Genomic DNA, 25,390 nt, shown 5'->3' with positions numbered 1-25,390 from the left:
GAGATTCCATCCGCATCTACGGTTAATTCTTGAGACGAATAATGACTACAGAGTACATCAGCATCCATATAGCTCATCGTGATGTAGTAACCTTGACATCACGTGACTCATCGGGGTTCTCCGAAGCTGATGAGGGACACAACAGCATAACTGCGTTGGCCCACTGATAGCGTTGACTGTGCGATTTTTCCTCCAGGTCATCCAGCAAAGCTTCCAGCACCATGACTCTCCCTACGAACAATGCCGAATGGGGTGCCGTGATCTCCAGTATCAAGGACCAGCTCCCGGAGGTCTACCCCGTATACCAAACCCCACTTCCGTCCTCCGTGAACCGGTACATCGATCACACCCAGCTGTCCTTAGAGGCAACAGACGAGGATATTGACAATCTCTGCGCGGAGGCCGCTCGATACAACTTCGCTGCGGTCTGCGTTCGCCTGCGACATGTCCGCAGAGCCGTTACAAATCTCCAGGGCAGCCCAGAGTGCACTGTGGCCTGCGTCGTGGGATTCCCTGAAGGCACGCATGACACCATGGAGAAGGAAAAAGAGGCGCTGGACGCCGCAGAACTGGGAGCGAGTGAGCTAGACATGGTGATCAATTGGCCAAAATTGAAGGAAGGGCAGTACATGGATGTCTACGCCGATGTCCTTGAAGTGCGGAAAGGGGCGCCGTCGCCGGTCAAGTTGAAAGTCATCCTGGAGACTTCGCAATTGACCAAGGATGAGATCATTGCGGGCTCCGTTATATCGAGCATGGCCGGGGCCGACTTTGTCAAGACCAGTACGGGATTCAAGGGAGCGGGGGCCAATGTTGAGGACGTCGCTATGATGCGGGCTGTCGCTGAGCTGGTAGGAAAGGGAACCAAGGTGAAAGCCAGTGGAGGAGTTCGCTCAGCGGAAGACTGTGTCAAGATGTTGAAAGCGGGCGCAGATCGCATTGGAACGAGTTCAGGGGTGAATATTATAAACCAGCTCGCAGGGAAGGAGACGCAGCCGGCCACACCTGCAGCTTACTAGTACGGTCGTCGGCAGCGAGCCTCAACGAAGGTAGACTATTGTTTGCCCCTGAGACTGAGCTTATCGTCAGAAGAACAGTACCTTTCAAATATCTAAAAGCTATGGACCTGACTAGTAACTATAAGGCATGGCGTAGGGATGGATATCACTACATTGCTGTTTGGGTGCATAGCTGGTGGAGCACGTTATCAACTAAACACCAATTGGCTGTCAACTGGTTTTCCTCACGGACAGACATTTGACAGAAGGAGGACGAAAAAGATCTGCAATTATTGATTATGACCATCCGTCTATCCAACTTCCTTTATCCCCCTCCTTCAAAAGGTGTTGGTGCCAAGACGAAGACAACCTTCAAGCTAGGGAACTTACTTACCAGGGGCAAGTACTACTCGGCAGTTATTCGACATGCGTCGACTGCATGACTTGCAGGAAGTGACAACCTACCAAGATAAAAAGCTTGCAATGATTCCAATCTCGCCGTTTCGCGATGGCAGCCCGATGGCAGCCACGACGCTCCCTTCAAGAGGATTTGCTGCCTATACACCGAGTAATTCTACGGTGAATGAGAAGCATAGTATCAATACTGAGGATATTCCCTCCTTCCCATTTCTCAGAATTAGATAGTGAACAAACCTGTCATATCCAGGCTCAATAAATCGGGCAAGGCTGTGTTCCCGGTCCATCGCATGTGCTTTTAGCCGCCTTCTGCGTTGACGATTTCATGTATAGGTGATGATAACAAGAAAACTCGTTGTGAAGCTGGTGATCGATATGAAGGAGATTTCCAGCACCCACGTTAAGTCGGAAACCCTCTTGTAGCAGTGAGTGGACTGCTTTCTCACCCTTCTCACTTGCTGGCAGACCTGCATATCGTACGGAGTACTGGGAGGAACTACTCTTACCTGCGCAAGAACCTGGTATGCATCCCAGTCTTTGCAGACCGGACTGCTGCCAAATTGGATATATCATCTCCGCGTCAATGAGGTGTGTGACTACGGTGAGGCTCCAAGAATTACTCCGTCCAATGGTTCTCTCGGTTGGCAGGCGGAAAGGTAGGTGAGGTTGCTATACTACTCCTGTTGTAAGCTCTGGTCTGGCCCCTTCCTCGTTTCAGATTGGATCAAAGGAATGTGTCTCTGAAGTTTTGCCCGATGAAACGGGCGCGATTTCCAGACCCGTCAGCCAAGCATTCCTGGTTGATGATCGAACACGAGGCTGTGCGTTCTGACGTCTTACTTCTGACATGCGAGGAATGCTTGCTCCCCTTCAATTCGCTTCGACGGTAGCAATGGGCCAATTGATGAGAATTCAGAGCAAGGGAGGATGGCGAGCCAGTGCACAGCCCCTTGATACGTGGACCCCTCTTTACATTATTGCTTTTTTTTTTTTTTTTCTCCTCTTTTTGTTGGCTTTAAGTGTGCAGCCGAAGCGATGATAGCACCTTTCAGGCTTGAATTATTGGCGACTGAGCGTTAATATGGCTATGTGGCGGTTATTCATTCATTTGATGGACGGAATAATGGGAGTGAGTTGGCCTGGCTTACAGGTTACTGTTTGGTTAGGGGTTTTAGGCGTTCTGGACTTTTGTCGAAGGGATGAGACGATTGAGATATCGTTTTATATGCTTGAGTCCATTCTTTAGACCCTTGGTGGGTTCATGACTATATACACATGCAAACGGTCCAGTATATGTAGATTGCCCGAACGATTAGCCCATTGCGCCTTTCCTGGAAGTCTATTCGACCGATATGTGAAAATATGCAGATGAAGTGAATCCTAGAGTCATAACAGAGAACTGTAAGGAAGGGGAAGGGAAGGGGAAGATAAAGCGACAATCATTGCTCGGCACTGCTTTGATCATCGGTTTCGCTGGTCTGAGCTTCCTCTTCCAATTCCATCCGCCGAAGTACGGCATCACCCTTCTTTCCTTTCTTCTCGGCAGCGAACCAGGCTTCCCGCCTGCGAGTCTCGCGCTCTTCCTTTCGACCTTGACGCAGAAGCTTTTCGCGATGGGTCTGTTCCTGCTTCTGATGCAGCTCATTGACGTAGTCATGCAGGTTGACCAGGTCCGAGCGCAGTTTAGTCACCTCATCCGTGGTAACTTGGCGGGCCGTCTCGTTGACGGCAAGTTTCTTCTTCAGCGTGGTGATTTCCTCTTCCAATGATGCGATCTGGGAGTTATCGACGGTTGCCGCTTGATCAGGGACTATTGATTGCGAAATCGCCGAGACATGGGTTCCGTCGTTCCCGGAATGCTTGAGGGCGGCAAGCTCCGCGAGACCTTCTTCCATCATTGATTCAGGGAAGAAAGCGTGTGTCAAGGCTGTAGAGAATTGATTTGATTGATGATCGCTTAAAGCCAGTCGTGCTGTGTCAGAGACGAGCAGATGCGTACTGAATGTATAGTCAGCTGGGACCGCGCCAGGTGTACCCGAAGACTCTGAAAGAGCATGGTCATAACGGGGCTTGACTATGGTGTGCGCTACCCGTCTCAACTCATTTTTAGAAGATGGCAGTCCTTCCAAAGGAAGCGCAATAATATTCGTCACAGGGTGGGTGTAATCGGCCAGTGTTGATGCATATTTCCGTCGAGCAACATTCCATGACAGGACTTTTCCATTTTGATGTCCGGATAGCAAGGTCATTCCATCGTAGGAAAGAGAAAGAGAGTGGACACCACCGAAGTCGGAGGATGGAGCAAGCCAGCGATCTTCCGCTGATGGTTGTGACGGGGTGGACTGTAATGAAGGATCGTGTAGGGTATGCTGTATTGACTGACTCTTGTAGAAGTCGACCGACTGGACGCTACCATCCTCGTATCCCACGTAGAATGCACGGTCGACCGGATCAAGAGTCAAACATGTTGCAGAGGCGGGCAGGAGGAAGGTTCGCAAGAGGCGTCCCGTGTGGTAATCCCAAGCAATGGCGGTGTTATCTTTGGAGGTGGATACAGCAATGTTATAGCGACCGCTGCTATGACCCACAGCGATGGACGTGATGGCAGCGCGGTGGTTTGAGAATGTACGGATCGGCGAGTTTGGCTGCTGTCGGTCCCGACCCGAGGGAGGTTTCGTGAATGAAAGAATATCGACGAGTGACCATACATGGATACTAGCATCAGACGATCCTGAAAGAATGAAGTTGGCAGTGGGATCAACCACGAGCGATGTCACTGGTTGTAAATGCGACGCTGTCGTAGCCACTTGTCGCCCGGTGCAAGTCTGCCGTTGAAGGGCCCCAGTCAGATATCCGAACTGGCACAGACGCAGAACGAGTTTATAACAGCTTGTTCACTCACCTCCCACAAAATCAACCGTCCGCCTTCTGTCCCCAGAACCAGAATATCCCCATTCTTCCCACCCGCAAGCGCGATGCTCCGTATGCGCTCCGGAAAAGGGACGATCGCTTCCTGGTTTCCCTTCTCTCGGCTGTACACATGAACAATGGCTTTCTCTGACTGGGCAGCAAACACATGCGACGGGCTCACGGCTAGGCAATTGGCCGCTGTTGAGCTCTTTTTGAAGGTAGAGCGCAGGTTAGGAGTGGGCTGCCACTCTTGCACACAAATTCCCACATCTCTCAAGGTCGCAGCTGCTGGCGTCTTGACGGACGTCAATGTCGACGCGATGAAGCTCTCCGACAACATGACGACTTGACTGAGAATTGAGGAAAAGGGATAGAGAGGAAAAGAGAAGCTGGTGATAATGACCAGCTGTCATGGAAACATTTTTTTTTTTTGCGTTTTCCTCTTTTGATGGATCACCGATAAAGCGGGCGATAAACGATCAGTTTGTCTTGTTTGCTTTTGGGGAAGATGAGATGCCTCTGTATTTGCTTCTAGAAATGCTGATCAAGCTCATCTAGGAAGACTATTAAATCTAACTAACGGGCATTTTTCATCTGAGAAATTAATTTTGATTCTCAGGTTTGTGCTCCAATACATTGACAATAATCCTTGGTCCCCCTTCAATTCCTCCTACTGATCCTACTGTCATAGTAGCAGCTCCTCGCTGAGAAAAGGATGGATCGACATTGACCGGCCAGGCAAACTATTCCTTTCGCCATGGTGGTCATTCATCGTGGGTCTTCTTTCTCATTCTCTTCAGTGCCTCCTGTAGGCATTGAAGCCATCTGAATGAATGTACAATGTCCTCAAAAGTATACGGGTATCTGCAGCCACTACCGAAATTGTACGGCCATCGCCAAATATGGCCAATGCCTGCGCCCACAGCAACCGATGCAAGGGGCCTTTTCGTAGGGGCGTACCTTTGATTGCTCGGTGCAACAGGCACATCAAGTCTGTAGCCCAATTGAATTGAGAAATAGAGCGTGACGTCCCTTCAGAAGATCAAAGGGTTACCGTGTCCCTCGCTCTGCATGTCTCATTCCTTGTGTTCTGACGAAATAGGATCGACTTGGGTAAGCAGACCACCCACGTTGTGGTGTCCCTGCAGGTGGCGCGCAGTCATCGCCGTCGATCCAATAGCCGTGGTGACTGTTTCGATCTCACCTCCCACTGGCATGCAAGGATGGTGAAGTCGTTACCTTTCCAATCCGTTCATGTTCCAAAATCTTTGGGGGCACTCCGGAAGGGGCAAGATATACATGCCCAATGTCTGGCCTGCTGTCACCCCAGGGCATCAAGGGATGGTTGGAGTAAGCTGCGCTTGTAGTTATAGGTGATGACGGCTCTTTTAGATGATTCGCATCTGGTTCCCTTCTTCCTGGTTTGACTTCTTTAGCCCATCCCAGTGCTATATGCAAATTCATTCTCTTACTGCTCTTCTCACGACTCTGCATGCAACATGTCCACCACTAACCAACCATCTCCTCGAATGTTCTCGAGACCAACCTATCATGAGCATACAATGTCCGCTTATCCCATACCATCCTACTGTGCGCCCCGGCAAGGTTCCATGGCACAGGATAATGCACATGTATCGACCTGTCTTTCAGAAGACTATCGACCTCGGAGAAGGAAGCAGGTGACGAGTTCTCTGTCTTTCATGCCGCCAACAGTTTCTCGGCCTGAACAACTACCAGACCACACGACTACACAGTCAAGACGGCCGGCAGACAGGACCCCTGTCTGCATTTCGCCTTTCCGTTCCGTGCGGAGGATGAAGGAACCTTTTCAACTGCGTCTACCTGGCTCCCCTTCGCTAGAGAACATCACAGCCGCCGCAAGGGAGTCCAAAGCGGCACGGCCAATGTCTGGGAATCAGACTCTGCGGAAATGGCGATCGGACATGAACTTGATGGCCTCGAGTCTGGAGACATTTGGACTTCTGCCGAGCCCCCCTCTGTCTGACTCCAGAGAATCGCGCCCATCCACATCGTCGACGTACTTCTCACCCAAACCGGATTCTGAGATGGAGGCGGGTGAGAGACGAATGAGACATTGCGGTTGTATTTCTGAGTTCAACTCATGCGACGCTTGCGATGGTGCGCGCGACAAGATTACCAAAACAGAGGGAAAGGCGACACAGGAACCAACCAATGTCCATGCGGCGTACTCCAACCTGGTCAAACGATGTGAATCTGACGAGGGACGATTCACACCGGCCTCCACCGATTCGGAACGAACATTATCGCCCTCTGAATTCTCCGATTTTGAGCTACCAGAGGAAGGGAAAGCTTCTAGCTGTGTTGTCCAGGGCCAGAGAAGCCGGACAGGAACGGTTTCAAGCGAGGGAAGTAGCTGGATGCCAAGCAATCTCTCATACTTTGAGAGATGGCTGCAAGGTGTTCCGGGAACGCTAGATGTCAAGGACGAGAGGTCAAAAGAACTGAACCGGAGAAAGTGTCAGATAGTCCAAAACAGCCCTCCACGCCTGGGACGCAAACATGAGCTGGAGGCTACAGATGAAGCTGTGGTAAGTTTCCGTCTGAGAGCTACTCCTTCGTTTACCATACTAATACAAATCAGATTCTTGATCTCACCAGCTGCAGCATAACTAAGCCCAAACTGGTCGATATATCCCGACAGTCATCTCCCGCCATGAGCCACACGCTCCCGAATACTACACAGCATCCGGTCCCTTCAACTCCCGACATGCGCCAACAAGAAATATCTGCCTTCAGTCCTGACACTCCATTGGAGATGTCAGACAGTGGTTATGTTACCCATAATTCCTGTTACTCGCCAGACGAGTTTCTGGATGACAAAGAGTCGCACTATACGGACTCTATTTCAACCCATTCAGAAGCAGCTAGCGAAACGATAGTATGTGACAAGCTGGTTCTCAAAGAAGGACCGTCTCTCTCGCCAGCCAAACCAAAACCTGCGACTAGAGCCGAGTCTCCGCCAAAGAGCCAAACCTCCCCAGCGCGGTCGTCCAATATGTCAGAGAAGGAAGAGCGAAGGTGGTGGGACCATGAGTGGACAATCGAACAGCTGGAGCAATCCGTCAAAGATTTCCCACAGAATATGTTGAAACTTACGTCACCTGTCATAATGTTCCTTCGCCAAAACAACGAGAAGGCATTGATTCGACCGTTTCGTAAAATATTCCCAGACGTCGCGGAAAATCTGCTTGACTGTCTCTGTGCGGTCCTGATAGCACGAAACTATGTGGCCTCGTTGGCATCTACCCACCGAGGGACCAGCAGCTTATCCTATCGATCGACATTGTCCCGCTTGGATACAGTACCAGAGAAGCCAAGCTCAACGCCAGCAACGCAATTCACTCCAACATCGCCGTCCCGTATCAGAGACCGTGTCCTGGGACCGCGAACTGCAGAGCTTCGTACAGACTTAGATCGAATCGTTGACAACCTGCTGTTCGCTGTGAGCGGCCGGCCCGATGAAATATTGAAATCCGCTGTACTCGTTCTAGCCCAGGTGCTTGAATCCAAAGCCTAACTTTGATGCAAGCTGGACTTCCAATCTTTTTCTTTCTGTCTTCTCAATCTTCTTGTCGTCATTTTATCTCGAATGACTTTCATGCCATTATGGTGAGCATTATAGGTACCACCGTCGGTCTTATATATTTGCCTCCTCAATTTCAATTACTCTCTAATATGCCGATCACTTGCTGTTTAGACCATTGTGTTCTATATCCCTGCCATTGGAAATCCAAATTGGCACGCTTTTTTTTCCTTTGTGTTGTATATCATTGGGGGTTGTGGCTGGTGTATGATTAAAGAGAAGACAATCAAGAGCAATCAAAAGATACTCACTCTAATAAAAGAATTCGGATTAGTAGTCCAATCTACAAGGGTGACCTCCGTTATTCGGGTCACAGTCGGTGCTTCGTTCCCGAACTTTAAACCTCAGGCAACAATCCGAAGGCAATCTAGATGAGTCAGCGGCGGAGTAATCGTCGTTTCGCCGGGGTTGCTGGGGTCTTTCCCGCGGAATATTATCATACTAATAATTATAATTTAGTATCATCAATGATCACTCTGCCAGTCCTCATATCATCTACGTAAAAGCCCCATTATTTTCATAATGGCAGTATCGACAAGTCACTTCCGATCACTCTATGCATCATCAAGGTCCCTGTCGCGAACCGGAATCGTTGCCCCCATCAGCTGCCGTGGTTATGCTACAACAGAGCCCTCGCCATCTGCCACTGGCCCTTCAACGACACCGACAGCACGCAGGCGGACAACGTTCAAAGACAAACTCAATGCCGGTCCATCGTTTGCAGACTTTGTAGGGAACGACAATGCCCCTCTTGACCCCTCCGAAGCATACGCTCTCAAGACCGCCCTCGTCGGGCCCGCTGGCCGCAAGAAGGAAATGACTCGTCTGCCGTCATGGCTGAAGACCCCGATCCCCGACTCGAAGAACTACCAGCGTCTCAAGAAGGACCTGCGCGGCCTCAATCTGCACACTGTCTGCGAGGAAGCGCGGTGTCCCAACATCTCCGACTGCTGGGGTGGCAGCGACAAATCCACCGCCACAGCCACCATCATGCTGATGGGCGATACCTGCACCCGCGGCTGCCGATTCTGCAGCGTCAAGACCTCCCGGACGCCGCTCCCGCTCGACCCGCATGAACCGGAGAATACAGCCGAAGCGATCTCGCGCTGGGGACTCGGTTACGTGGTCCTGACCAGCGTTGACCGGGACGATCTGGCGGACGGCGGTGCCCGCCACTTCGCAGAGACGGTGATGAAGATCAAACAGAAGGCACCCAGTATCCTGGTCGAATGCTTGACCGGTGATTACGCGGGCGATCTGGAAATGGTGAAGCTGGTCGCTCGCTCCGGATTGGATGTGTACGCACATAACGTTGAGACAGTGGAAGTTTTGACGCCTCAGGTCCGTGATCGCCGTGCCAACTTCCAGCAGTCTATCCGTGTGCTCGAGGCGGCGAAGAACGCCCAACCCTCGCTTATCACCAAGACCTCGCTGATGCTTGGTCTCGGGGAGACGGATGAGCAATTGTGGGATGCGTTGCGCCAGCTGCGCGCGGTCAACGTGGACGTTGTCACGTTCGGGCAGTACATGCGGCCGACTAAGCGTCACATGGCTGTGCACGAGTACGTTACTCCGGATCGATTCGAGCTATGGCGCCAGCGGGCGCTTGACATGGGCTTCCTTTACTGCGCGTCAGGTCCTCTCGTCCGGAGCAGCTACAAGGCCGGCGAGGCGTTCATTGAGAATGTGCTGAAGAAGAGAAGAGCTGCCTCTGGAAGTACGGAAACAGTCGGCGATCGGCCAGTTGCCGTGGACGAGGTGACGCGGTGAAATTTCCCTGGGGTTCTCTCTATTAATGTCTTTTTGCGTCTCTAGAATTCATTATCGGCGCATGTGGTTTTTTTGTCGGATTCGTTTCGGGTACGATCACATTGCTACAGCATTCATCGTTTGGGTATAGGTCATCGAATCAGTGTGACGGGTTGAAACTCGTCAAATTAAATACGATACACAAATGGAATCAATGAGTTGGAATCATTGTGTATGTTTGCTGTTTGGTATTCGTAAGATTTAATGCATATCTACCAACATATCTCTTGCGCACCCTACGCCCCATGAGACGCTATACTCCGTACGCTTGAATGACCCACTGCCTCAAACAAAATCGGTATCCGAAAGAGCACTGTCAAGAAAATAGGCGAAAGACGATAGGAAGAAGAAAAAGAGAGTAGATGGCTCGCACATATCACATCCGAGCCCCCTAGGCCAAAGATAATAAGGAATCGAAAACAAGAAACTTTAGTTCAATGCTCTCTTTGCTTGTTGACAGACGGCATTGAAGTGAGGGCTGTCCGCACCAGGCGGACAATTCTCATGCGATCCTTTCATTCAAAAGAACATTTATGGTAAGGGTGATATGTACCGGTGAACCAATCTATGAGAAGCATGGTTTTCAAGCGTCGTCGGTAATCAACTCCTTGATGTCCTCTTTTGTCATGCCAAAGAGATAGAGAATGTCCAACATACTCTCACCATTGAGACGAGTCGGTGCCTCAAGCTGGACCTTGCTCTTGGCGCGCCAAGCAACTCCAAGACCAGCTGCATGAAGCATAAGAAGGTCGTTGGCACCGTCGCCGACAGAAACGACCTGAGAGATTGGAATGCCGTTATCTGCCGCGAGAGACTTGAGAAGCTCACGCTTCTTTCTTGCATCAATGATAGGGTGAGTCGGTACAAGCTTGCCGGTGAGAGTTTGAGACGCCTCGTCGATTTCAAGCTGAAATGGGATATTAGTCAATAACGGGCTGAGGGAAGTCAACATGAGGAGTAGGGCAACCTACGTGATTGGCAAAGGCATAATCGATGCCGAGTTGGCCAGCGAGCCATTCCGCCAGAGGCTGAAATCCACCACTCAAAACCGCGAGTTTGCAACCGAGCTTCTTCAGAGCTTTGCACAGTTCGCGAGCGCCAGGCGAAACAGTGAGTACAGGCTTCAACTTCTCGAACACGTCAGCTGGAACGCCCTTCAAGAGGCCGACACGCTCTTTAAGCGACGCGGAGAAATCAAGCTCTCCGTTCATGGCACGCTCAGTAATTTCCTGGCCGCCCAAAGTTAGTGGTTGTGCTATTCATTATACTAGAAGCTGCCCACTACGAACCGAGACTTCCTTCTCAACGCCAATGAACCTGGCAATTTCATCAATCACCTCATTCTGGATCAAAGTGCTGTCCATATCGAAGACGACCAGACGCTTGTGACGACGGAAGACGCTTTCCTTCTGAAGGACCACCTCGACATTCCATTCGCGCTCGAACCGCCATATGCTCTCGTGTTTGCGAAGGTCGTCGAAAGAAAGGTACTCGGGGTTCGGCGGAGGGGAGAGAGTAACCTCTACGACGCGCGGCTGGTCATCCTGATCCAAACAGCGATGAGAGGTATTCATGCGCTGGTAAGGCGTCGAGAGGGATTCCATAATCTGGAGGAAATTGGTCAAACACAACTGGGAGACGAATGGACCGTATAGATGGTCGAGTGGCTCCGGCTCCGGAGCTGGAGGCTCCCGTGGGAGCTTTTCAATATCAACCGTCGGGGCCGATCCCACAGGAACCATGGGGGACGGGAGCTTATTCGCATTTGGAGAAGAGTCGGGATGGAGATGAGGATGAACAGGATTGGCGGACTTGTAGATGATAGTTGCTACCAATTTTGGAGTTCCAGTAGGAAGAGGATTCGTGTGATGATTGAAGATGGTGTGAATAATGCCGCTTTCGGTGACCTTTTCGGGATCGGGGCTGATTGGATTAACATGGAGATTAGAGAGCGACTGTAGTAGAGACTCGCGGGAGGCTCCTAGGACATCTTCGATGTTCTGAGTGAATGAAACTGGAGGCTTATACTGTTGATGGTCCTGGATAAAGGAGTTACTCGAAAGACACTGTCGTAGCACCGGTCGTGCTGGACGTGCGATAGGGTTGGGGGCTGCCATTGTGCCGCAATGTCGGACAAGGTCTCTTGTGATTGAAGAGAGGGGCAGACGATACGCGGATAACCGACGGTCTTTCACAAACAACTAAGAGCGATCGTCCGGGAGGCACCCTGGCAGAGGACTGGAGTCACGAAAGAAGCAGACAGCCAGTCCGAGACGAGAATGAAATGATATGATGATGGGGATGGTTGACTCTGACTAGTAGCAGTACGTCGTTTGTAGTTTGGCAATTCCCTGTGTTGATCAGCGGGTGGGCGGCACGTGGCGGGGGTTGTCCCAAAGAGGAAAAATACATGAATCACGTGCAGGGGAATAAGCTTGGCGCTTCACCGCCCGGCAGAAACCTCAGCACCTGATCAAACCCAGCTGATGATTATAACTTGAGGCTACGGCGCCAGTTGTCCGAACAAATAAAGGCCATAACTAAGCCTCAAATTTCGGACTTGCGTACTGGTTGTTCTGGATGGCCAAATGAACAGCAGAATCACTATTCGGTGTCGTGTAAGACATTTGCTTTCCCTCGTCTCGACGCTTACTGATATGCCAACTAGAGACCCTAGCATGGCGATTAGACTACGGGGCTCATCTCGGATGCAGCCCGGAAGCTGATAAAAAGAGCAATCTCTGACTCTACGGCAGTCTGCAGCTCGGATGAATTCGTTTCACCAGCATTAATAATGCTCATTCTCATGTGTTCGACGCTTGTTCCAGAAGGGACCGTGAACAGGAGAGCAACCAGGCAGATCTTGATGACATAAGCCATTCCGGTCAGGCAGAGGCGCTGGAAGCGCAAGTATTGCGTGATTTCCTAAGGGCATGAGGAAATTGAATTTTTCAGCAATGCCTCTTGAAATGGCAGGCGGTCACAGCCAATGTCGTGATTGAGCACGGCAAAATCAGCCGGCAAATGGCGCAAGTAAGTATGAGAACATAGAGGGGACAGCAGGGTGCCGTTACCGGATTATGTCGTGATTGTCCCTGTCTGCTTCTCTCTTATATCAGTCTTGCCATTGGCACCTCTGTTCTGGTCGTTCAATCTGTCTACCAGATCTGAATCTGTTGTGTTCTCTCTCTTTCATCATATCTCTGTATCCACTCTAGACCTATAAACATAACCAAATTCATTGTTGCACTCATCAGCAACGTTCTTGTGTTTATCCCTTTGTTTACTTTGAAGAGTCCATCACGACACAATCCAGGATGCCTGCCAAGCTGCCATCCAACTACACCTCTGATACAGAGGCCGCTGTCGACTCCAGAGATCTTCAGACAGAATCCGGCTATGTCAGTGGGGATTCGAGTGATGTCTACACTCCAGAGATTGTCTTCACCAAACCACACCTGCAGTTTCTTAACAGACAACTACAGTTCCTCGAGCCTCAAGGTTAGTACCGTGCGTCCCTCCTCGGGACTCTCAAGTAGGCCAAGTAGCTGACAAGACATAAGAAATCTTGAGATGGTGCATCACATCCCTTCCTCATCTCTTCCAGACCACTGCGTTTGGTCTGACCGGGCTTGTCACCCTTGACATGCTTTCCAAGCTTCAAGTGCCCCGCCCACAGATGGTTGATTTGATCTTCCTCGACACTCTCCACCACTTTTCAGAAACCCTGGCTCTTGTTGACCGTGTCCGCAAGAGGTACCCTCTGAACAACATCCACATCTACAAGCCAGCTGGTGTCGAGACTGCGGAAGAGTTTGCCAAGAAGTACGGAGCCAAGCTCTGGGAGACAGACGACCAGTTCTACGACTGGGTCGCCAAGGTCGAACCGGCCCAGCGTGCCTATCGTGAACTCAACGTTCATGCTGTTCTCACTGGACGCCGCCGCAGTCAGGGTGGCAAGCGTGGCGATCTCGATGTGATCGAAGTCGACGAGGCTGGCCTCATCAAGGTCAACCCCCTGGCCAACTGGTCGTTCGAACAAGTCAAGCAATACATCAAGGACAATGATGTGCCCTACAACGAGCTGCTGGACCGTGGCTACAAGAGCATCGGTGACTGGCACTCCACACAGCCTGTCAAGGAGAACGAGGACGAGCGATCCGGTCGCTGGAAGGGCCAGGAGAAGACCGAGTGTGGCATCCACAACCCTCGCTCCAAGTACGCCCAGTACCTGATGGAACTGGAGCGTAAGCGACAGGAGGAGGCTTTGTCGCAGGCGCTGCAGAACCAGCTCACTACCTCTGCTCAGTAAACATTCTTGTCTCTTCTTCCTTGATTTGCATCTTCACTGGCGTTCTCGGGTTACATCTAGCGAAGTTCACGCAGCCTTGATATCATTTGTCATCCCTTAGAGGCACCAGGCCAAGGGATTTATGCCGTTACGACTTGTGGGGTTAATGGGGTTCAACAGCTTGCCATGCCATATCCTACCCTTGGGGTTTTGTACATAACGAGGACTGGCATCTTGCAAAAGGATGACATATTGTCAATCCATAATAACGATTAGCATGATAGAAACAATGATTTTCTTCGAAGCTGAATTGGACTTGACTAAACTGCAGAAGGACTGGGTTTAAGCTATATCTGTTAAATTTATTTTTCGTACTATGGGTCAGTAGCAAGAGCATCTGTAAAGACTATGAGTCTGTATCATGCATTTACTACAGATGAATCACCTGTTGCCAAGGTGATGCCTGGGCTTTATGTGAAGTGATAGACAATCCAAAGTCACATGAAATCCATGCCTGAGTCGTTTTCAAGATGACAAAGGAATGTTGGTAGACTAATCATACTGAGGGGTACTGACCTCTGTGCAGGTTGAGCGATGGCGTGATTGAATCTAATCTTATCAATCTAATCAACATTATCAGCAGGAACGTAAGGTGTTTGATTGGACAACAGCAACCATCCATCTTCAAGCGTCTATTTATCCTTTGGTGGAAAAAGGCTAGAGTATAGCAAAGCACACTTGTCAATGAATTCAAATGGAACTTCCGAGACGCTGACCCGAGCGACCTCCCATCACTGTGTCTGCTTTATATGAGGTTGTCGGCCTGTAGCATTCAGTGTATGACCTGCTGAGTGGCAGCTCATTCCTACCAGGTATCGAACAGCTCGTACCCAATCAACGTCAAGTTGAGTACGATTCAGGAAGGTCAGTTTCTGGACTAAATTAAGGCGCCGAGCTCTTTTCTAGTACCTTGAAAGCAGGACTTGACGGTTCGAAGTAAGTCCATCATGGGCCATCATAATGGCCATAGAATGAGCTGCAAATCAACTTCCTGTCATAAAAGTCTTCCTATCCCAACGTTTGTTGTTATTATTAACCTGACTAGATTCGATGTTACTAATAAAGCACTGGTTCGAGACTCTGAAGAAAGTACATCTATTGACAGTCAGTAAACCACCATACTGGCAATGGGAGGGACGAGTAGATAGGGCTGGCCCTGTCACGTGATATCAAGATGCCAAGAACGACCAAACTTTAAAAATGAAATTGACAATCACGCAAGCCGTGCGGAGAATGTCGTGATGTCTCGAGTTGCCATTGATAGGCTTATCGGTAGCATCATGTGGCGTTTCAAGCTAGAGGGAGTTCTAGAGCTATGGTTTCAACCTTTTTTGCAGCGTTTTGGCGGATATAGATCCGATCTGAGGATTCAGTTTTTTTACATTGCCTTTTGTATCTATCCATCTATCTATATGTTCCGTGTCCATGCTGAGATGACTCCTGTGAGAGGAATCAAGGCTTAAGAGGTGGGGAGAGGCAACGTAAGAACATCTCTCCCCGCTTAGTAAATTTTTCACTTCCCCTGAAAATCATGACTCGTTCCAGGAGAAGTTGACGATTCAGGAGGAGGATATCCAAGGGTGTTTGTTTGTATGGAGAGATGTATTTCCACGGAGGTATAACTGTCAGCAGTAGCAGTAGCTTTAGTCAGATGTAGTCTGCAGGATTAGTCGATTGAATTGGAGATTGTATTACGGAGTCCGAACCAATGTATGGAGTACCTAGAGGGAGTATAAAGCATCACATCGGCGATTTCGGCGGCCGATATCGATGACGAATGATGGCACTACATACTCGACCATGAATGTTTGAAACAGTCGCATGAAGTGAATCAAAATATCACAGTCGCCGACTCGCTGTATCAGCGTTATTCTTCAGGGGAAGGAGAGGAAGAAGAATAGTCTAATACTAAAAATAATGAGGGATGTGGGAGGAAAAAGGTACGCAACTACGTAGACAGACAAGGCCAGCTCCACTATTGGACAGTCTACTGCCATTTGCTGGGACTGAAGAGAATATTATGGGGACTCATCAAGACTCAAGGACAAGATTATTATTTTTGTCTCCAGTGCTACGTAGTCATCCGTCCCTAGACTATGGTTCGTAGTAATCAGGGAAGTTCTAGTATTAATAGATAAAAAGACTGTCTTCCCTTGGTTCAAGTCTTGCCCGCCAACTTTTCCCTTCCTACCCCTCTCTCTGCCACCCCTCCATTGCATTCCTCCTTTTGTATAACTTACTCCCCAAAAGTTTTCTGTATCCTTTTCTTCACACACACACACCCAAAAAATGGCCAATCCTCCTCATGGTGGTGTCCTCAAGGACCTGCTCGCCCGTGATGCTCCCCGCCACGACGAGCTCGAGATTGAGGCCGAGCAGCTCCCTGCCATTGTCCTCACCGAGCGCCAGCTTTGCGATCTCGAACTGATTATGAACGGTGGTTTCAGTCCCTTGGAGGGTAAGTTTACTCCTTCGATCTTCATTATAAGACCAGTGAATATCTTCAATTCCTATCGAGGAGGCACAAGGCTATCGCGGGGGAATCGGAGGGAGGGGTATCTTACAAGGGGTCTAACTGGGAATGGTTGCTAACGCCGAACTTCGCATACAGGTTTCATGAACCAGAAGGACTATGACAGGTATGCTCTCACTTTTGCTCTCACACAATTAATCACCGTCCGAGATACTGATGGCACTTCGTTCCCCTCAGTGTTTGCGAAAATGTCCGTCTCGCCGACGGCAACCTCTTCTCCATGCCCATCACCCTGGATGTGTCACAGGCCGTTATCGATGACGGCAAGCTCAAGGCCGGCTCCCGCGTCACCCTGCGCGACTTCAGAGACGATCGCAATCTGGCCATCCTCACCATTGACGATATCTACCGCCCTGACAAGTAAGTTCCGTTCTTCTCCTTCTTGGCATCTGTCGATCATGACCTATTTTAACCACGAACGTGGTTCAATTGCCTGCGTGGTTTATCTGGAACAACAGACGCAACGCTGCAATTGACCGCAGCAATCGCTCTGTTGAATCCGAGATCCGTGCGTACAGTGGGCCTGGCTAACTCGTTTTCATTACGTAGGGCTAAGGAAGCCAAGCTCGTCTTTGGCGGTGACGAGGAGCACCCTGCCATTAAGTATCTCTACAACCAGGTTCAGGAATTTTACGTTGGAGGAAAGATTGAGGCCATCAACAAGCTCAACCACTACGACTATGTCGCTCTCCGCTGTACGTTCGATTGTTCGCTCGAGCTGCAAACACGAAAATGATTGCTAATAAACCCCGGTTATAGACACTCCCGCGGAGCTGCGTGTTCACTTCGACAAGCTCGGCTGGAACCGAGTTGTTGCTTTCCAGACTAGGTATATTACCATGCCATTGCCTACAACGAAGAAATCTGGCGGGACTGTAGCTGACTGGTCTCAAGAAACCCCATGCACAGAGCTCACCGTGAGCTGACCGTTCGTGCTGCTCGTGCTCGCCAGGCCAATGTCCTGATCCACCCCGTTGTCGGTCTCACCAAGCCTGGTGACATCGACCACTTCACCCGTGTCCGCGCCTACCAGGCTCTCCTCCCCCGCTACCCCAACGGTATGGCCGTACTGGGTCTTCTGGGCCTTGCCATGCGTATGGGTGGTCCCCGTGAGGCCATCTGGCACGCCATCATCCGTAAGAACCACGGTGCCACCCACTTCATTGTCGGACGTGACCACGCTGGTCCTGGTAAGAACTCCAAGGGCCAGGAATTCTACGGCCCTTACGATGCTCAGCACGCTGTCGAGAAGTACAGGGAGGAGCTCGGCATCGAGGTCGTTGAATTCCAGCAGGTCACCTACCTTCCCGACACCGATGAGTACAAGCCCAAGGACGAGGTCCCCGCTGGTGTCAAGACCCTGGATATCTCTGGTACCGAGCTGCGCAACCGCCTGCGCACCGGTGCTCCCATTCCCGAATGGTTCTCCTACCCCGAAGTTGTCAAGATCCTCCGTGAATCTAGCCCTCCTCGCAACACTCAGGGTTTCACCATCTTCCTTACTGGGTACATGAACTCCGGCAAGGACGCTATTGCTCGTGCCCTCCAGGTCACCCTCAACCAGCAGGGCGGCCGCTCCGTCTCCCTCCTGCTCGGTGACACTGTCCGTCACGAGCTCTCATCTGAGCTTGGTTTCAGCCGCGAGGATCGCCACACCAACATCCAGCGTATCGCTTTCGTTGCCGGTGAGCTCACCCGCGCCGGTGCCGCTGTCATCGCCTCCCCTATTGCTCCCTACGAGGAGTCCCGCAACGCCGCCCGTGACGCTGTTACCCAGGCTGGTGGCAACTTCTTCCTGGTCCATGTCGCTACTCCCCTCGAGTACTGCGAGAAGACCGACAAGCGTGGCATCTACGCCAAGGCCCGCCGCGGCGAGATCAAGGGCTTCACTGGTGTCGATGACCCCTATGAGACACCTTCCAAGGCTGATCTCACTGTCGACGTTTCGAAGCAGACCGTTCGCAGCATCGTCCACGAGATCATCCTCATGCTCGAGACCGAGGGCTTCTTTGATCGTTCTTAGAGTAACATAGGCGCTTTGGATGACTGTTCTGTGATACCATTGGGGATTTAGAGTAAATACTTTGAAGGATCTGTTTATAGAGTATACTGTTTCTGTGTGAATTTAATGCCTTGATTCCCCTTGGCCATATTGACCAAGTGTCTCATAGAATTAACATTGGACTCAACCTGAGTGTCCAAACGAGTACGTATCAATAATCTCTCAACCGTGATCTGATTCAGCCCATAGCACGTGACCCATGTGTAAATGTCATAGGATGCAAACAACACAAACAATCCGACGATCGTCCAATTCATCTGCAACATCTTCTCTCTGGAAAGGCAATGGGTTAAGAAATCCAAAGACCATCGTCGACACCAAACGTTAGAGCATGCTACCACCTCGGGTCCCTGCTGGCCGAATACCAGCAGCGAGCCGGCCACTATTACCGCCGAGCAGTCATGGCCTCCGCCATCAATTTCGCCCATTCACACACCGATCCCGACTTCTAATTCTCTCTCCGCCACTAGGCCGGCCTCAAGTACCGTTTCTGTCACCCTTGGCGAGCACTCGCCCTCTCCCGCCCCTGTCGATCCATCTCCGCCAGCATTTCGCCCGGTTGATTTCCACCGAGCGTCGCGATTACTACAAGCGCCGCCTATCGCGCGGGCTTCGGATCGGCCTGACATTCTACGCCATCCTCGTGCTGTTCCAGGTGATCAAGCTGGGCGTCTACCAGGAGGAAATCGAGCACCAGTGGCCTACGCCGTCGGAATGGTCGTGGAAGAGTCGCTGGTGTCTGCGGTCCGCGCAGGCGCTGCAGAACCCCGAGCAGATTGGCAAGCTCATGACCAACTGGCCCATGGTTGCGGGGTATCTGCGGGAGCTACTGGAGCGGCTGGAGAACCCGGAGGGCGAGGGCAAGGGGATCAAGGAGCAAGCGGAGGGTGGGATTCTTGTTGAAGGGGTGGGCAGGACCGGGTTCGATATCACGGCTAAGAGTGAGCCGTGGCGGAGAGGCTATCACCAGGCGCTGATGGGTGCGGCCAAGGCCGCGGAGAATCTGGAGGGGTGGCTGACGGATCGGAAGCAGCGTATCTCTGCTCCTGCGGAGTATGTGGTTGGTCCTTCGAATCCTCGACCCAAGCCCATGCCCGCGGGCCAGAAGCAGGCCCCGCGGGAGGAGGATAGCGAGCCGGCCTCGCCGAGTCCGGAGGTGTTTTATATGAAGATTTTGACGACCAAGGGGTTTGATACGCGGCAAAAGCTTGATGCCGCGTTGGCTTATGCCGACTGGCTTGATTATAAGGGTCTGCAGGAGACGGCCCGCGACATGTATGCCTGGGCCATGGATATCGCCGCCGCCGGGTCACTTGTGGACGCCAGCAAAGTGGTGAACTCGAAAACGGGGGTCCTGAAGAATGATGCCCAAGCGCTACCGTCTGAGAATATACTGCGGGTATCGACCGCGCTGGCGGTACATCACGCCCGGCAAGGCAATCTGCCCACCGCCCTATCCATCTTCACTTCGGTGCTTAAAGCTCGCCGTTCCCTCCCCCCGCCTCCGCCTGACGCCAAACCTTTTGTCCTCCCATCCATCCCCAAATCAACCCGAGACCCTTTCGTCTCACTCTTCAACTCCATTAAAACCATGTTGGTTCCCGCCGAATACCCCCCGCCGCTCCCATCGGGAGACGAACCCCCGGTCCGCACTCCGACCTCCGCCTGCGAAGAGGCAGGCCTCATGACATACATCGGCGAGATCATCTACGCTTCCTCCTCCAGGGAAGCCGGCCTTGCCTGGACGCGCGACGCAGTCGACATGGCCGAATCCACCATCCTCGAACTCGGCGGCTTGGAAGACCGTAACCCCCGTCACCGCTGCGCCGAGTGTCTCCGCGTCGGTCTGGAGAACTGGAAGACAATGGTCTCCAGGCTCGTCGCGCAGGCAGAAAGAGAGGAACGCGAGAGCATCGAGAAAGCCAAGCATGCCTGGTTCGGAGGCGAGAAGCAGTTGGAAGCCAAGGCCCTGGAGCGGAAGCGATGGGAGGCCGAGCGATTGATTCTCGACGATAGGATCAAGAAACTCTGGCCAATTATCGACGGGGAGTCGGGTTTGGAGGGAATCGCGCCCAATAGTTCTCTCTTTGTTTGACTGCTGTTCGGTTGATAATGATGTTTCGGGAGGTTTTGATTCACATGGAGTTAGGCCGGAGTTCATTTGCATCAAAAGGTTGCGTTGCCTGTATATCTTTCTCTGTACACTACTTGACTGAACTCGAATAATATTTGGATAGTCTTGACTAGATTGTAATGTCACAGACCGCGCAGAAAAGAGTACGATAAGCTGAAGCTGAGGATCTCAACCACGATATCTTAGCTATGAACAGGATCCGATAATCAACTCAAGGCCAGGAACAGAATAAGCAAGGGAGTATCCAACATTATATACACTAAGAAAGCAAGAACCGGCGTGAAGAGCACCTATATCCACTAAGCGAGACGTTGCTTTTCTCTCATCGATTAACACGGACAATAGAAGAACAGAACAGGTCATCCCAGTCAAGTCAGATCAACGAAATCATGTCAATTACCACCAACGACAGTCCCATTAGGCATAGTAATAGTGAACTTGTCAAAGTTGAGCGTAAAGTTGCCCTTGATGCCGGACGCGGAGAGGTCGATGTCAAAGGTGCCCGTCTGCGAGGTCGAGTACGAGTGAGCCAGGTATGTCTCGATATTGCCTCCGGATTGCATCGCCGCGTTGAACGCGGCGGTCTTCTCGAAGATGTACAGGACGGCAATGCGCGAGAAGTCGAGCACCTTGGCCGGGATTGCGGGAGGGGTCGGCGTGGACGTGGGTTTGGGCGGCGTTGTTCCCTGGGTGGTCTGCTCGGTAACTGTACCAGAGGACGGGGTTGCCCTGGTTGCTGCTGCGGTGCTGGTGTACGATTCATCGAAGAGGATGCCGTTTTGGGTGCCCACCGAGCCACGAGCAGCCAAGGTCTGCGTCGGAATATCCCTTGTTGTGGGACTCGGTACTGACTCCTCGACAGCGGGAGCGATTACTTCGGATATCAACCAGCCGACCGGTTCCGTCAGAGTGCGACGGGCTTTGTTGGAGGTGGAGGAGAGACCTTTGAAAGAGACGAGTGTATTCTCGGTCGTGCAGGAGACATTGTTTTGGCTGAAAAGCGCCATGATGCTCATCGAGTCCAACGGAATGCTGAAATTACCGCTTGCCTCGTCGAATAAGCGTGGAAGATCGCTGCCCATGGTCGCATTCTTGGATGTCGAGTTCTGAACTATCTCAGTCGTCACACAGCTCGCATCGCCGGCCACAGTGCAGCGAGAACCTGTGTAGCCGTTGGCGCACACGCACGAGCAGATACTCCCACTTGAGACGCTAACACCGCCATTTTCACAGGGCGCAGTCTTTTCGCATTGTGACATAGAGCTGGACTTGTGGTGGGGAACGGCGACCAGGAAGACGGGCACAAGCACAGCGACGAGAATTACGCAGATGATCAGAAGACAGACGAGTATAAATAACCATGGCGGCATGCCACAGCAACGGCGCGAGCGCTGCTGGCCTTTCTCCTCGTCAGTTTCAGGGCACGTTTCGCGCGATCGTAAATGCTGCATGGGAGTTCTCCGGAAGAAATCTGGCCACGAAGAGCGCACTTCGGGAGTTCCTGCTGGAGGCGGGAAAGATGCCAGGATGTCCTTGATAGATCCTGATTGGCGAGCTCTGTGACCTGAGCGAGGAATCAGTTTGGTTCGAAAGTTTTCGGTCTCATGCATCCAGCGAATGTGTGACTTACCTTGCGCGATTGTACTGGGACCATCATTGAGCAGGTCATTCCTACTGGCCGTCCTTCCGTGCTCAAGATTTGTAGCGAGCCTCGTGGCGCGTCGGATCAGGTCAGGCAAGCTTGTGAGACTGCCTCGGGCTTCTGCCGCTCGAACAGCCCCGAGATCTAGGCGAGGTGGTCTACGGCCTCCCGGCCTCTTGTCGCTCATAGTTGGTGCAGCCTTGGGGAGGATTCCCAACTCCTTCTGGGGAAATCCCATATCGTCGTCTCTGTGCTGGAGTGCAGGATGTTGGCCGCTGATGTCCACCACGATCGGTGGTTTCTCCGGATCGAGTTCGGACGAATCGGTCGAGATCGTAGAGACGGAACGTCTTTCGTTCTTTGACCCTGCTGCGATCTGCTTCGAAGCAGTTCTAGCAGGCACAACATTGCTGATCGAGCGCTCTTCTACGGTGGATACCGGAGATGGGCTGCTGGGCTTCTGGATCGTTCGCAGTGACGGTTTGCCCCTTTTGCCGAGACTGGCTTGTCTTACAAGGGTCGAATCTCCCTCGTGAAGGCCAGGCGGTGAATCACGATCATCGTCCGACTCGACGTCTAGGTAAGCTCCAAGAATTTCAGACCCGGCCGGTGCAGAGCCCCAGCTAGACGGGATGACTCGGCTGGATGCATATGACCCCTGCAAGATGGTTGGGCTGTCGGAGAGTTCTTCCGGGATCGGAGAGACAGAAGACCTGCGCTTCGTGGAAAATCTCGCAGCATTTGATGGGGCAAGTCGTTTCTGGTGCTGCCTTTGGGCCGGGTCTGTCTCTGCAGGTGCAGGTTGGGCGGGAAGAGCAAAGTCGGGAATAGAGGGAATGGACATGAAAGAAGAAGCTGTGGACTGCCTAAACGATTCATCAGTCGTCATAGGAACTCGCCGGGCTGGATTAGCAGCACGATCCGGTCCGTAAGGTGGAAGATGCCCCTTAACGGGCGGACGGGGAGGTGGTGGATGTGGCAAAGGGTGCGAGAATGATGGGATAGGCCGGTTCAGCTGAAGGGGACTGGGTGCTATGTCCGACATGCTTCTTTCAGAATAAACCGACGGAGACGGAGCATCAGGCCGTGGCGGCCTCTCTGGAGGGAGCCCTTTTGGGATGAACAGCCTTGTCTGAGTACCGGGCACATTCATTTGCAGGCTACCGTCAGTCGGTAAAGGCCATTGGGTCATATGGGACTGATCTGCCTTGATTTTGGGGGTGGGACCCGAATGAGTACTTTGCGAAGGCGCCATCGCGATATCCGGACGTCTGCCAACCTCTAACATTTGTCTCGCCCGTTTGACGGAACCTTTTCTATTGACATTTGGGTCCGTCGATTGGAAGCCATGGTCCGAGCTCTTGGCCGAAGTCGCTTCCATTTCCTGTTTTGTTAATTCTTTTCTTTTTTCTGCGAGTAGTGTAATGAATGTAAATGATCTATGTCAAGCCTATCTTTGCCAGCATAGGGGCTATGACACAGCATAAAATGGTGGTATAGAAAGATCGATCGCCTTCAAGTCGGTAAATAGAGCGCGCACAGGAACGAATGACCAGCTCGTGTCTTATGCCGAGGACGATCTCAAGAGTAACGAAGGAGGGTAGCCGTGAGCTGAAGATATACAAGCCACGTGATTCGACACTCAGTAGCTGCAGCCGTTGGAAGAGCTGCAGTAGATGAATATGAAGGATACAAGGTTGAGCTGAAAGGTAAAGAGGGAAAGAAGGCTAAGGGGGCAGTCAATGCCTCTGCTGGACAAGGTGTCGAAATGAGCACATGCCACGGAAAAGTTTCATCATGAATGTCATCACACTAAGGGAGGCATACCAGAGTTCAATGAATTCAAAGAGAGGAAGGAAGATTGACTGCGAGGTATTGAATTACGCAGTATCACAAACAGACTACCTCAGCAGTATCTCTGGCTGTCCATTGATCCAAGCCACTGAGACATCATGCGTTGTTAGTGACTTCCTCGTCTCGAAGGAAATTTCATATCGCGGACTTACAGGCACATTATGAGAACTAAACAACCGGACAAAAACAGAGCGTCAAGCCCTGGAGGAGAAGAATGAATGGCAGACTCAAGAGGACAAGAGCACTCCAACTTTCGGTATAGACGGAGTCATCCAGACTCGATTATTGTGCCCTGGTGGGTAAACAAGGAAAGGTCTTCCAGCGACCCGAAATTGGTCTTCGCCTAAAACCAGACTTTGATATATTAGACTTCATCGAGTATCATTTCCGTCCGGCGCCGCATGATTCATATTTCACAGTCCAAAAGGACGAAAAACGCGGAAGGGGCGCGGACCGTTTGGGGCTGGTCCAATCCTCACCCAGCGGAGTTGACCCAAAGACGAGCAGGGTGGAGGCTGACACTAGGAGTGTTTTGATAGTAGCTAGTGCAATAATATCAGTACGGAGGCGGGCTTCTGTACCAGTCCCCAGCAGGTACAAGAGTTGTGCTATTTAATCAAGACCGGCTTCCTATCACCTGTGTGTTTAGTGGTCACTCTTGACGAAGCAGCTATGAAATTTCTGCTGTCCCCATCGTGAACAGGAGCAATGAGACTCTGCTATGACGCTGACCCAAATGGCGCAGTGGTTTGGTGTTTAGATACTGATCCTCCTGTATGGTGGAATTTGCTGGGTTGACTCGTCTTGAAACACAAGCAGAGGTACATAAGAGACGACGACTCCAGATTGGCCAGAACCTCGAGAATCTGATATTATGGTCAGGACAATAAGCTCGGAACGAATCAGTTTGGCGTGGGACTCCACGGTCATTGGCGCCGGTGGAGAGGCCAAGTGCCCGAGAGGCACTAAGTGGATGTATATTCGACGCTACGTCTCATCCTAAGCGGTCGGGGTACACCCTTTGCGAGTGGGCACTTTCCAACGTGAAACCGTGC

The 25,390-nt window shown here is 51.5% G+C and overlaps 9 protein-coding genes across 9 annotated transcripts; 6 read left to right on the top strand and 3 right to left on the bottom strand.

The window, feature by feature from the left end:
* Nucleotides 1–221: 221 nt before the first annotated feature.
* On the top strand, nucleotides 222–1,019 carry Aud_002968 (2-deoxyribose-5-phosphate aldolase; the record flags this gene model as incomplete). The annotated part of the gene is made up of 1 exon (XM_043287925.1): nucleotides 222–1,019. One exon carries the CDS (start codon nucleotides 222–224, stop codon nucleotides 1,017–1,019), a length of 798 nt encoding a protein of 265 aa, XP_043143860.1.
* A 1,835-nt stretch (nucleotides 1,020–2,854) lies between these two features.
* Nucleotides 2,855–4,665, bottom strand: Aud_002967 (putative ribosomal assembly complex component Ipi3; the record flags this gene model as incomplete). The annotated part of the gene is made up of 2 exons (XM_043287924.1): nucleotides 2,855–4,240; nucleotides 4,318–4,665. The coding sequence occupies 2 exons, from the start codon at nucleotides 4,663–4,665 to the stop codon at nucleotides 2,855–2,857; spliced, it is 1,734 nt and encodes a 577-aa protein (XP_043143859.1).
* Nucleotides 4,666–5,824: 1,159 nt separating this feature from the next.
* Aud_002966 (uncharacterized protein) lies at nucleotides 5,825–7,884 on the top strand (the record flags this gene model as incomplete). The annotated part of the gene is made up of 2 exons (XM_043287923.1): nucleotides 5,825–6,895; nucleotides 6,949–7,884. 2 exons carry the CDS (start codon nucleotides 5,825–5,827, stop codon nucleotides 7,882–7,884), a joined length of 2,007 nt encoding a protein of 668 aa, XP_043143858.1.
* A 588-nt stretch (nucleotides 7,885–8,472) lies between these two features.
* On the top strand, nucleotides 8,473–9,720 carry Aud_002965 (lipoate synthase; the record flags this gene model as incomplete). Its single annotated transcript, XM_043287922.1, has 1 exon — nucleotides 8,473–9,720. One exon carries the CDS (start codon nucleotides 8,473–8,475, stop codon nucleotides 9,718–9,720), a length of 1,248 nt encoding a protein of 415 aa, XP_043143857.1.
* A 622-nt stretch (nucleotides 9,721–10,342) lies between these two features.
* Nucleotides 10,343–11,876, bottom strand: Aud_002964 (phosphoserine phosphatase SerB; the record flags this gene model as incomplete). Its single annotated transcript, XM_043287921.1, has 3 exons — nucleotides 10,343–10,666; nucleotides 10,731–10,988; nucleotides 11,049–11,876. The coding sequence occupies 3 exons, from the start codon at nucleotides 11,874–11,876 to the stop codon at nucleotides 10,343–10,345; spliced, it is 1,410 nt and encodes a 469-aa protein (XP_043143856.1).
* A 1,200-nt stretch (nucleotides 11,877–13,076) lies between these two features.
* met16 (phosphoadenylyl-sulfate reductase (thioredoxin)) lies at nucleotides 13,077–14,071 on the top strand (the record flags this gene model as incomplete). Its single annotated transcript, XM_043287920.1, has 2 exons — nucleotides 13,077–13,260; nucleotides 13,323–14,071. The coding sequence occupies 2 exons, from the start codon at nucleotides 13,077–13,079 to the stop codon at nucleotides 14,069–14,071; spliced, it is 933 nt and encodes a 310-aa protein (XP_043143855.1).
* A 2,328-nt stretch (nucleotides 14,072–16,399) lies between these two features.
* On the top strand, nucleotides 16,400–18,666 carry sC (sulfate adenylyltransferase; the record flags this gene model as incomplete). Its single annotated transcript, XM_043287919.1, has 6 exons — nucleotides 16,400–16,568; nucleotides 16,722–16,749; nucleotides 16,821–17,003; nucleotides 17,193–17,338; nucleotides 17,403–17,472; nucleotides 17,538–18,666. 6 exons carry the CDS (start codon nucleotides 16,400–16,402, stop codon nucleotides 18,664–18,666), a joined length of 1,725 nt encoding a protein of 574 aa, XP_043143854.1.
* A 370-nt stretch (nucleotides 18,667–19,036) lies between these two features.
* Nucleotides 19,037–20,800, top strand: Aud_002961 (uncharacterized protein; the record flags this gene model as incomplete). The annotated part of the gene is made up of 1 exon (XM_043287918.1): nucleotides 19,037–20,800. The coding sequence occupies one exon, from the start codon at nucleotides 19,037–19,039 to the stop codon at nucleotides 20,798–20,800; it is 1,764 nt and encodes a 587-aa protein (XP_043143853.1).
* Nucleotides 20,801–21,231: 431 nt separating this feature from the next.
* Aud_002960 (uncharacterized protein) lies at nucleotides 21,232–23,862 on the bottom strand (the record flags this gene model as incomplete). The annotated part of the gene is made up of 2 exons (XM_043287917.1): nucleotides 21,232–22,403; nucleotides 22,470–23,862. 2 exons carry the CDS (start codon nucleotides 23,860–23,862, stop codon nucleotides 21,232–21,234), a joined length of 2,565 nt encoding a protein of 854 aa, XP_043143852.1.
* Between the last annotated feature and the right edge of the window lie 1,528 nt (nucleotides 23,863–25,390).

This window comes from Aspergillus udagawae (assembly GCF_001078395.1).
Source record: "Aspergillus udagawae IFM 46973 DNA, scaffold_2, whole genome shotgun sequence".
NCBI classification, from domain to species: domain Eukaryota; kingdom Fungi; phylum Ascomycota; class Eurotiomycetes; order Eurotiales; family Aspergillaceae; genus Aspergillus; species Aspergillus udagawae.
The sequence above is the reverse complement of the archived record's forward strand: the minus strand, read 5'-3'. Positions and strand labels throughout refer to the sequence as shown.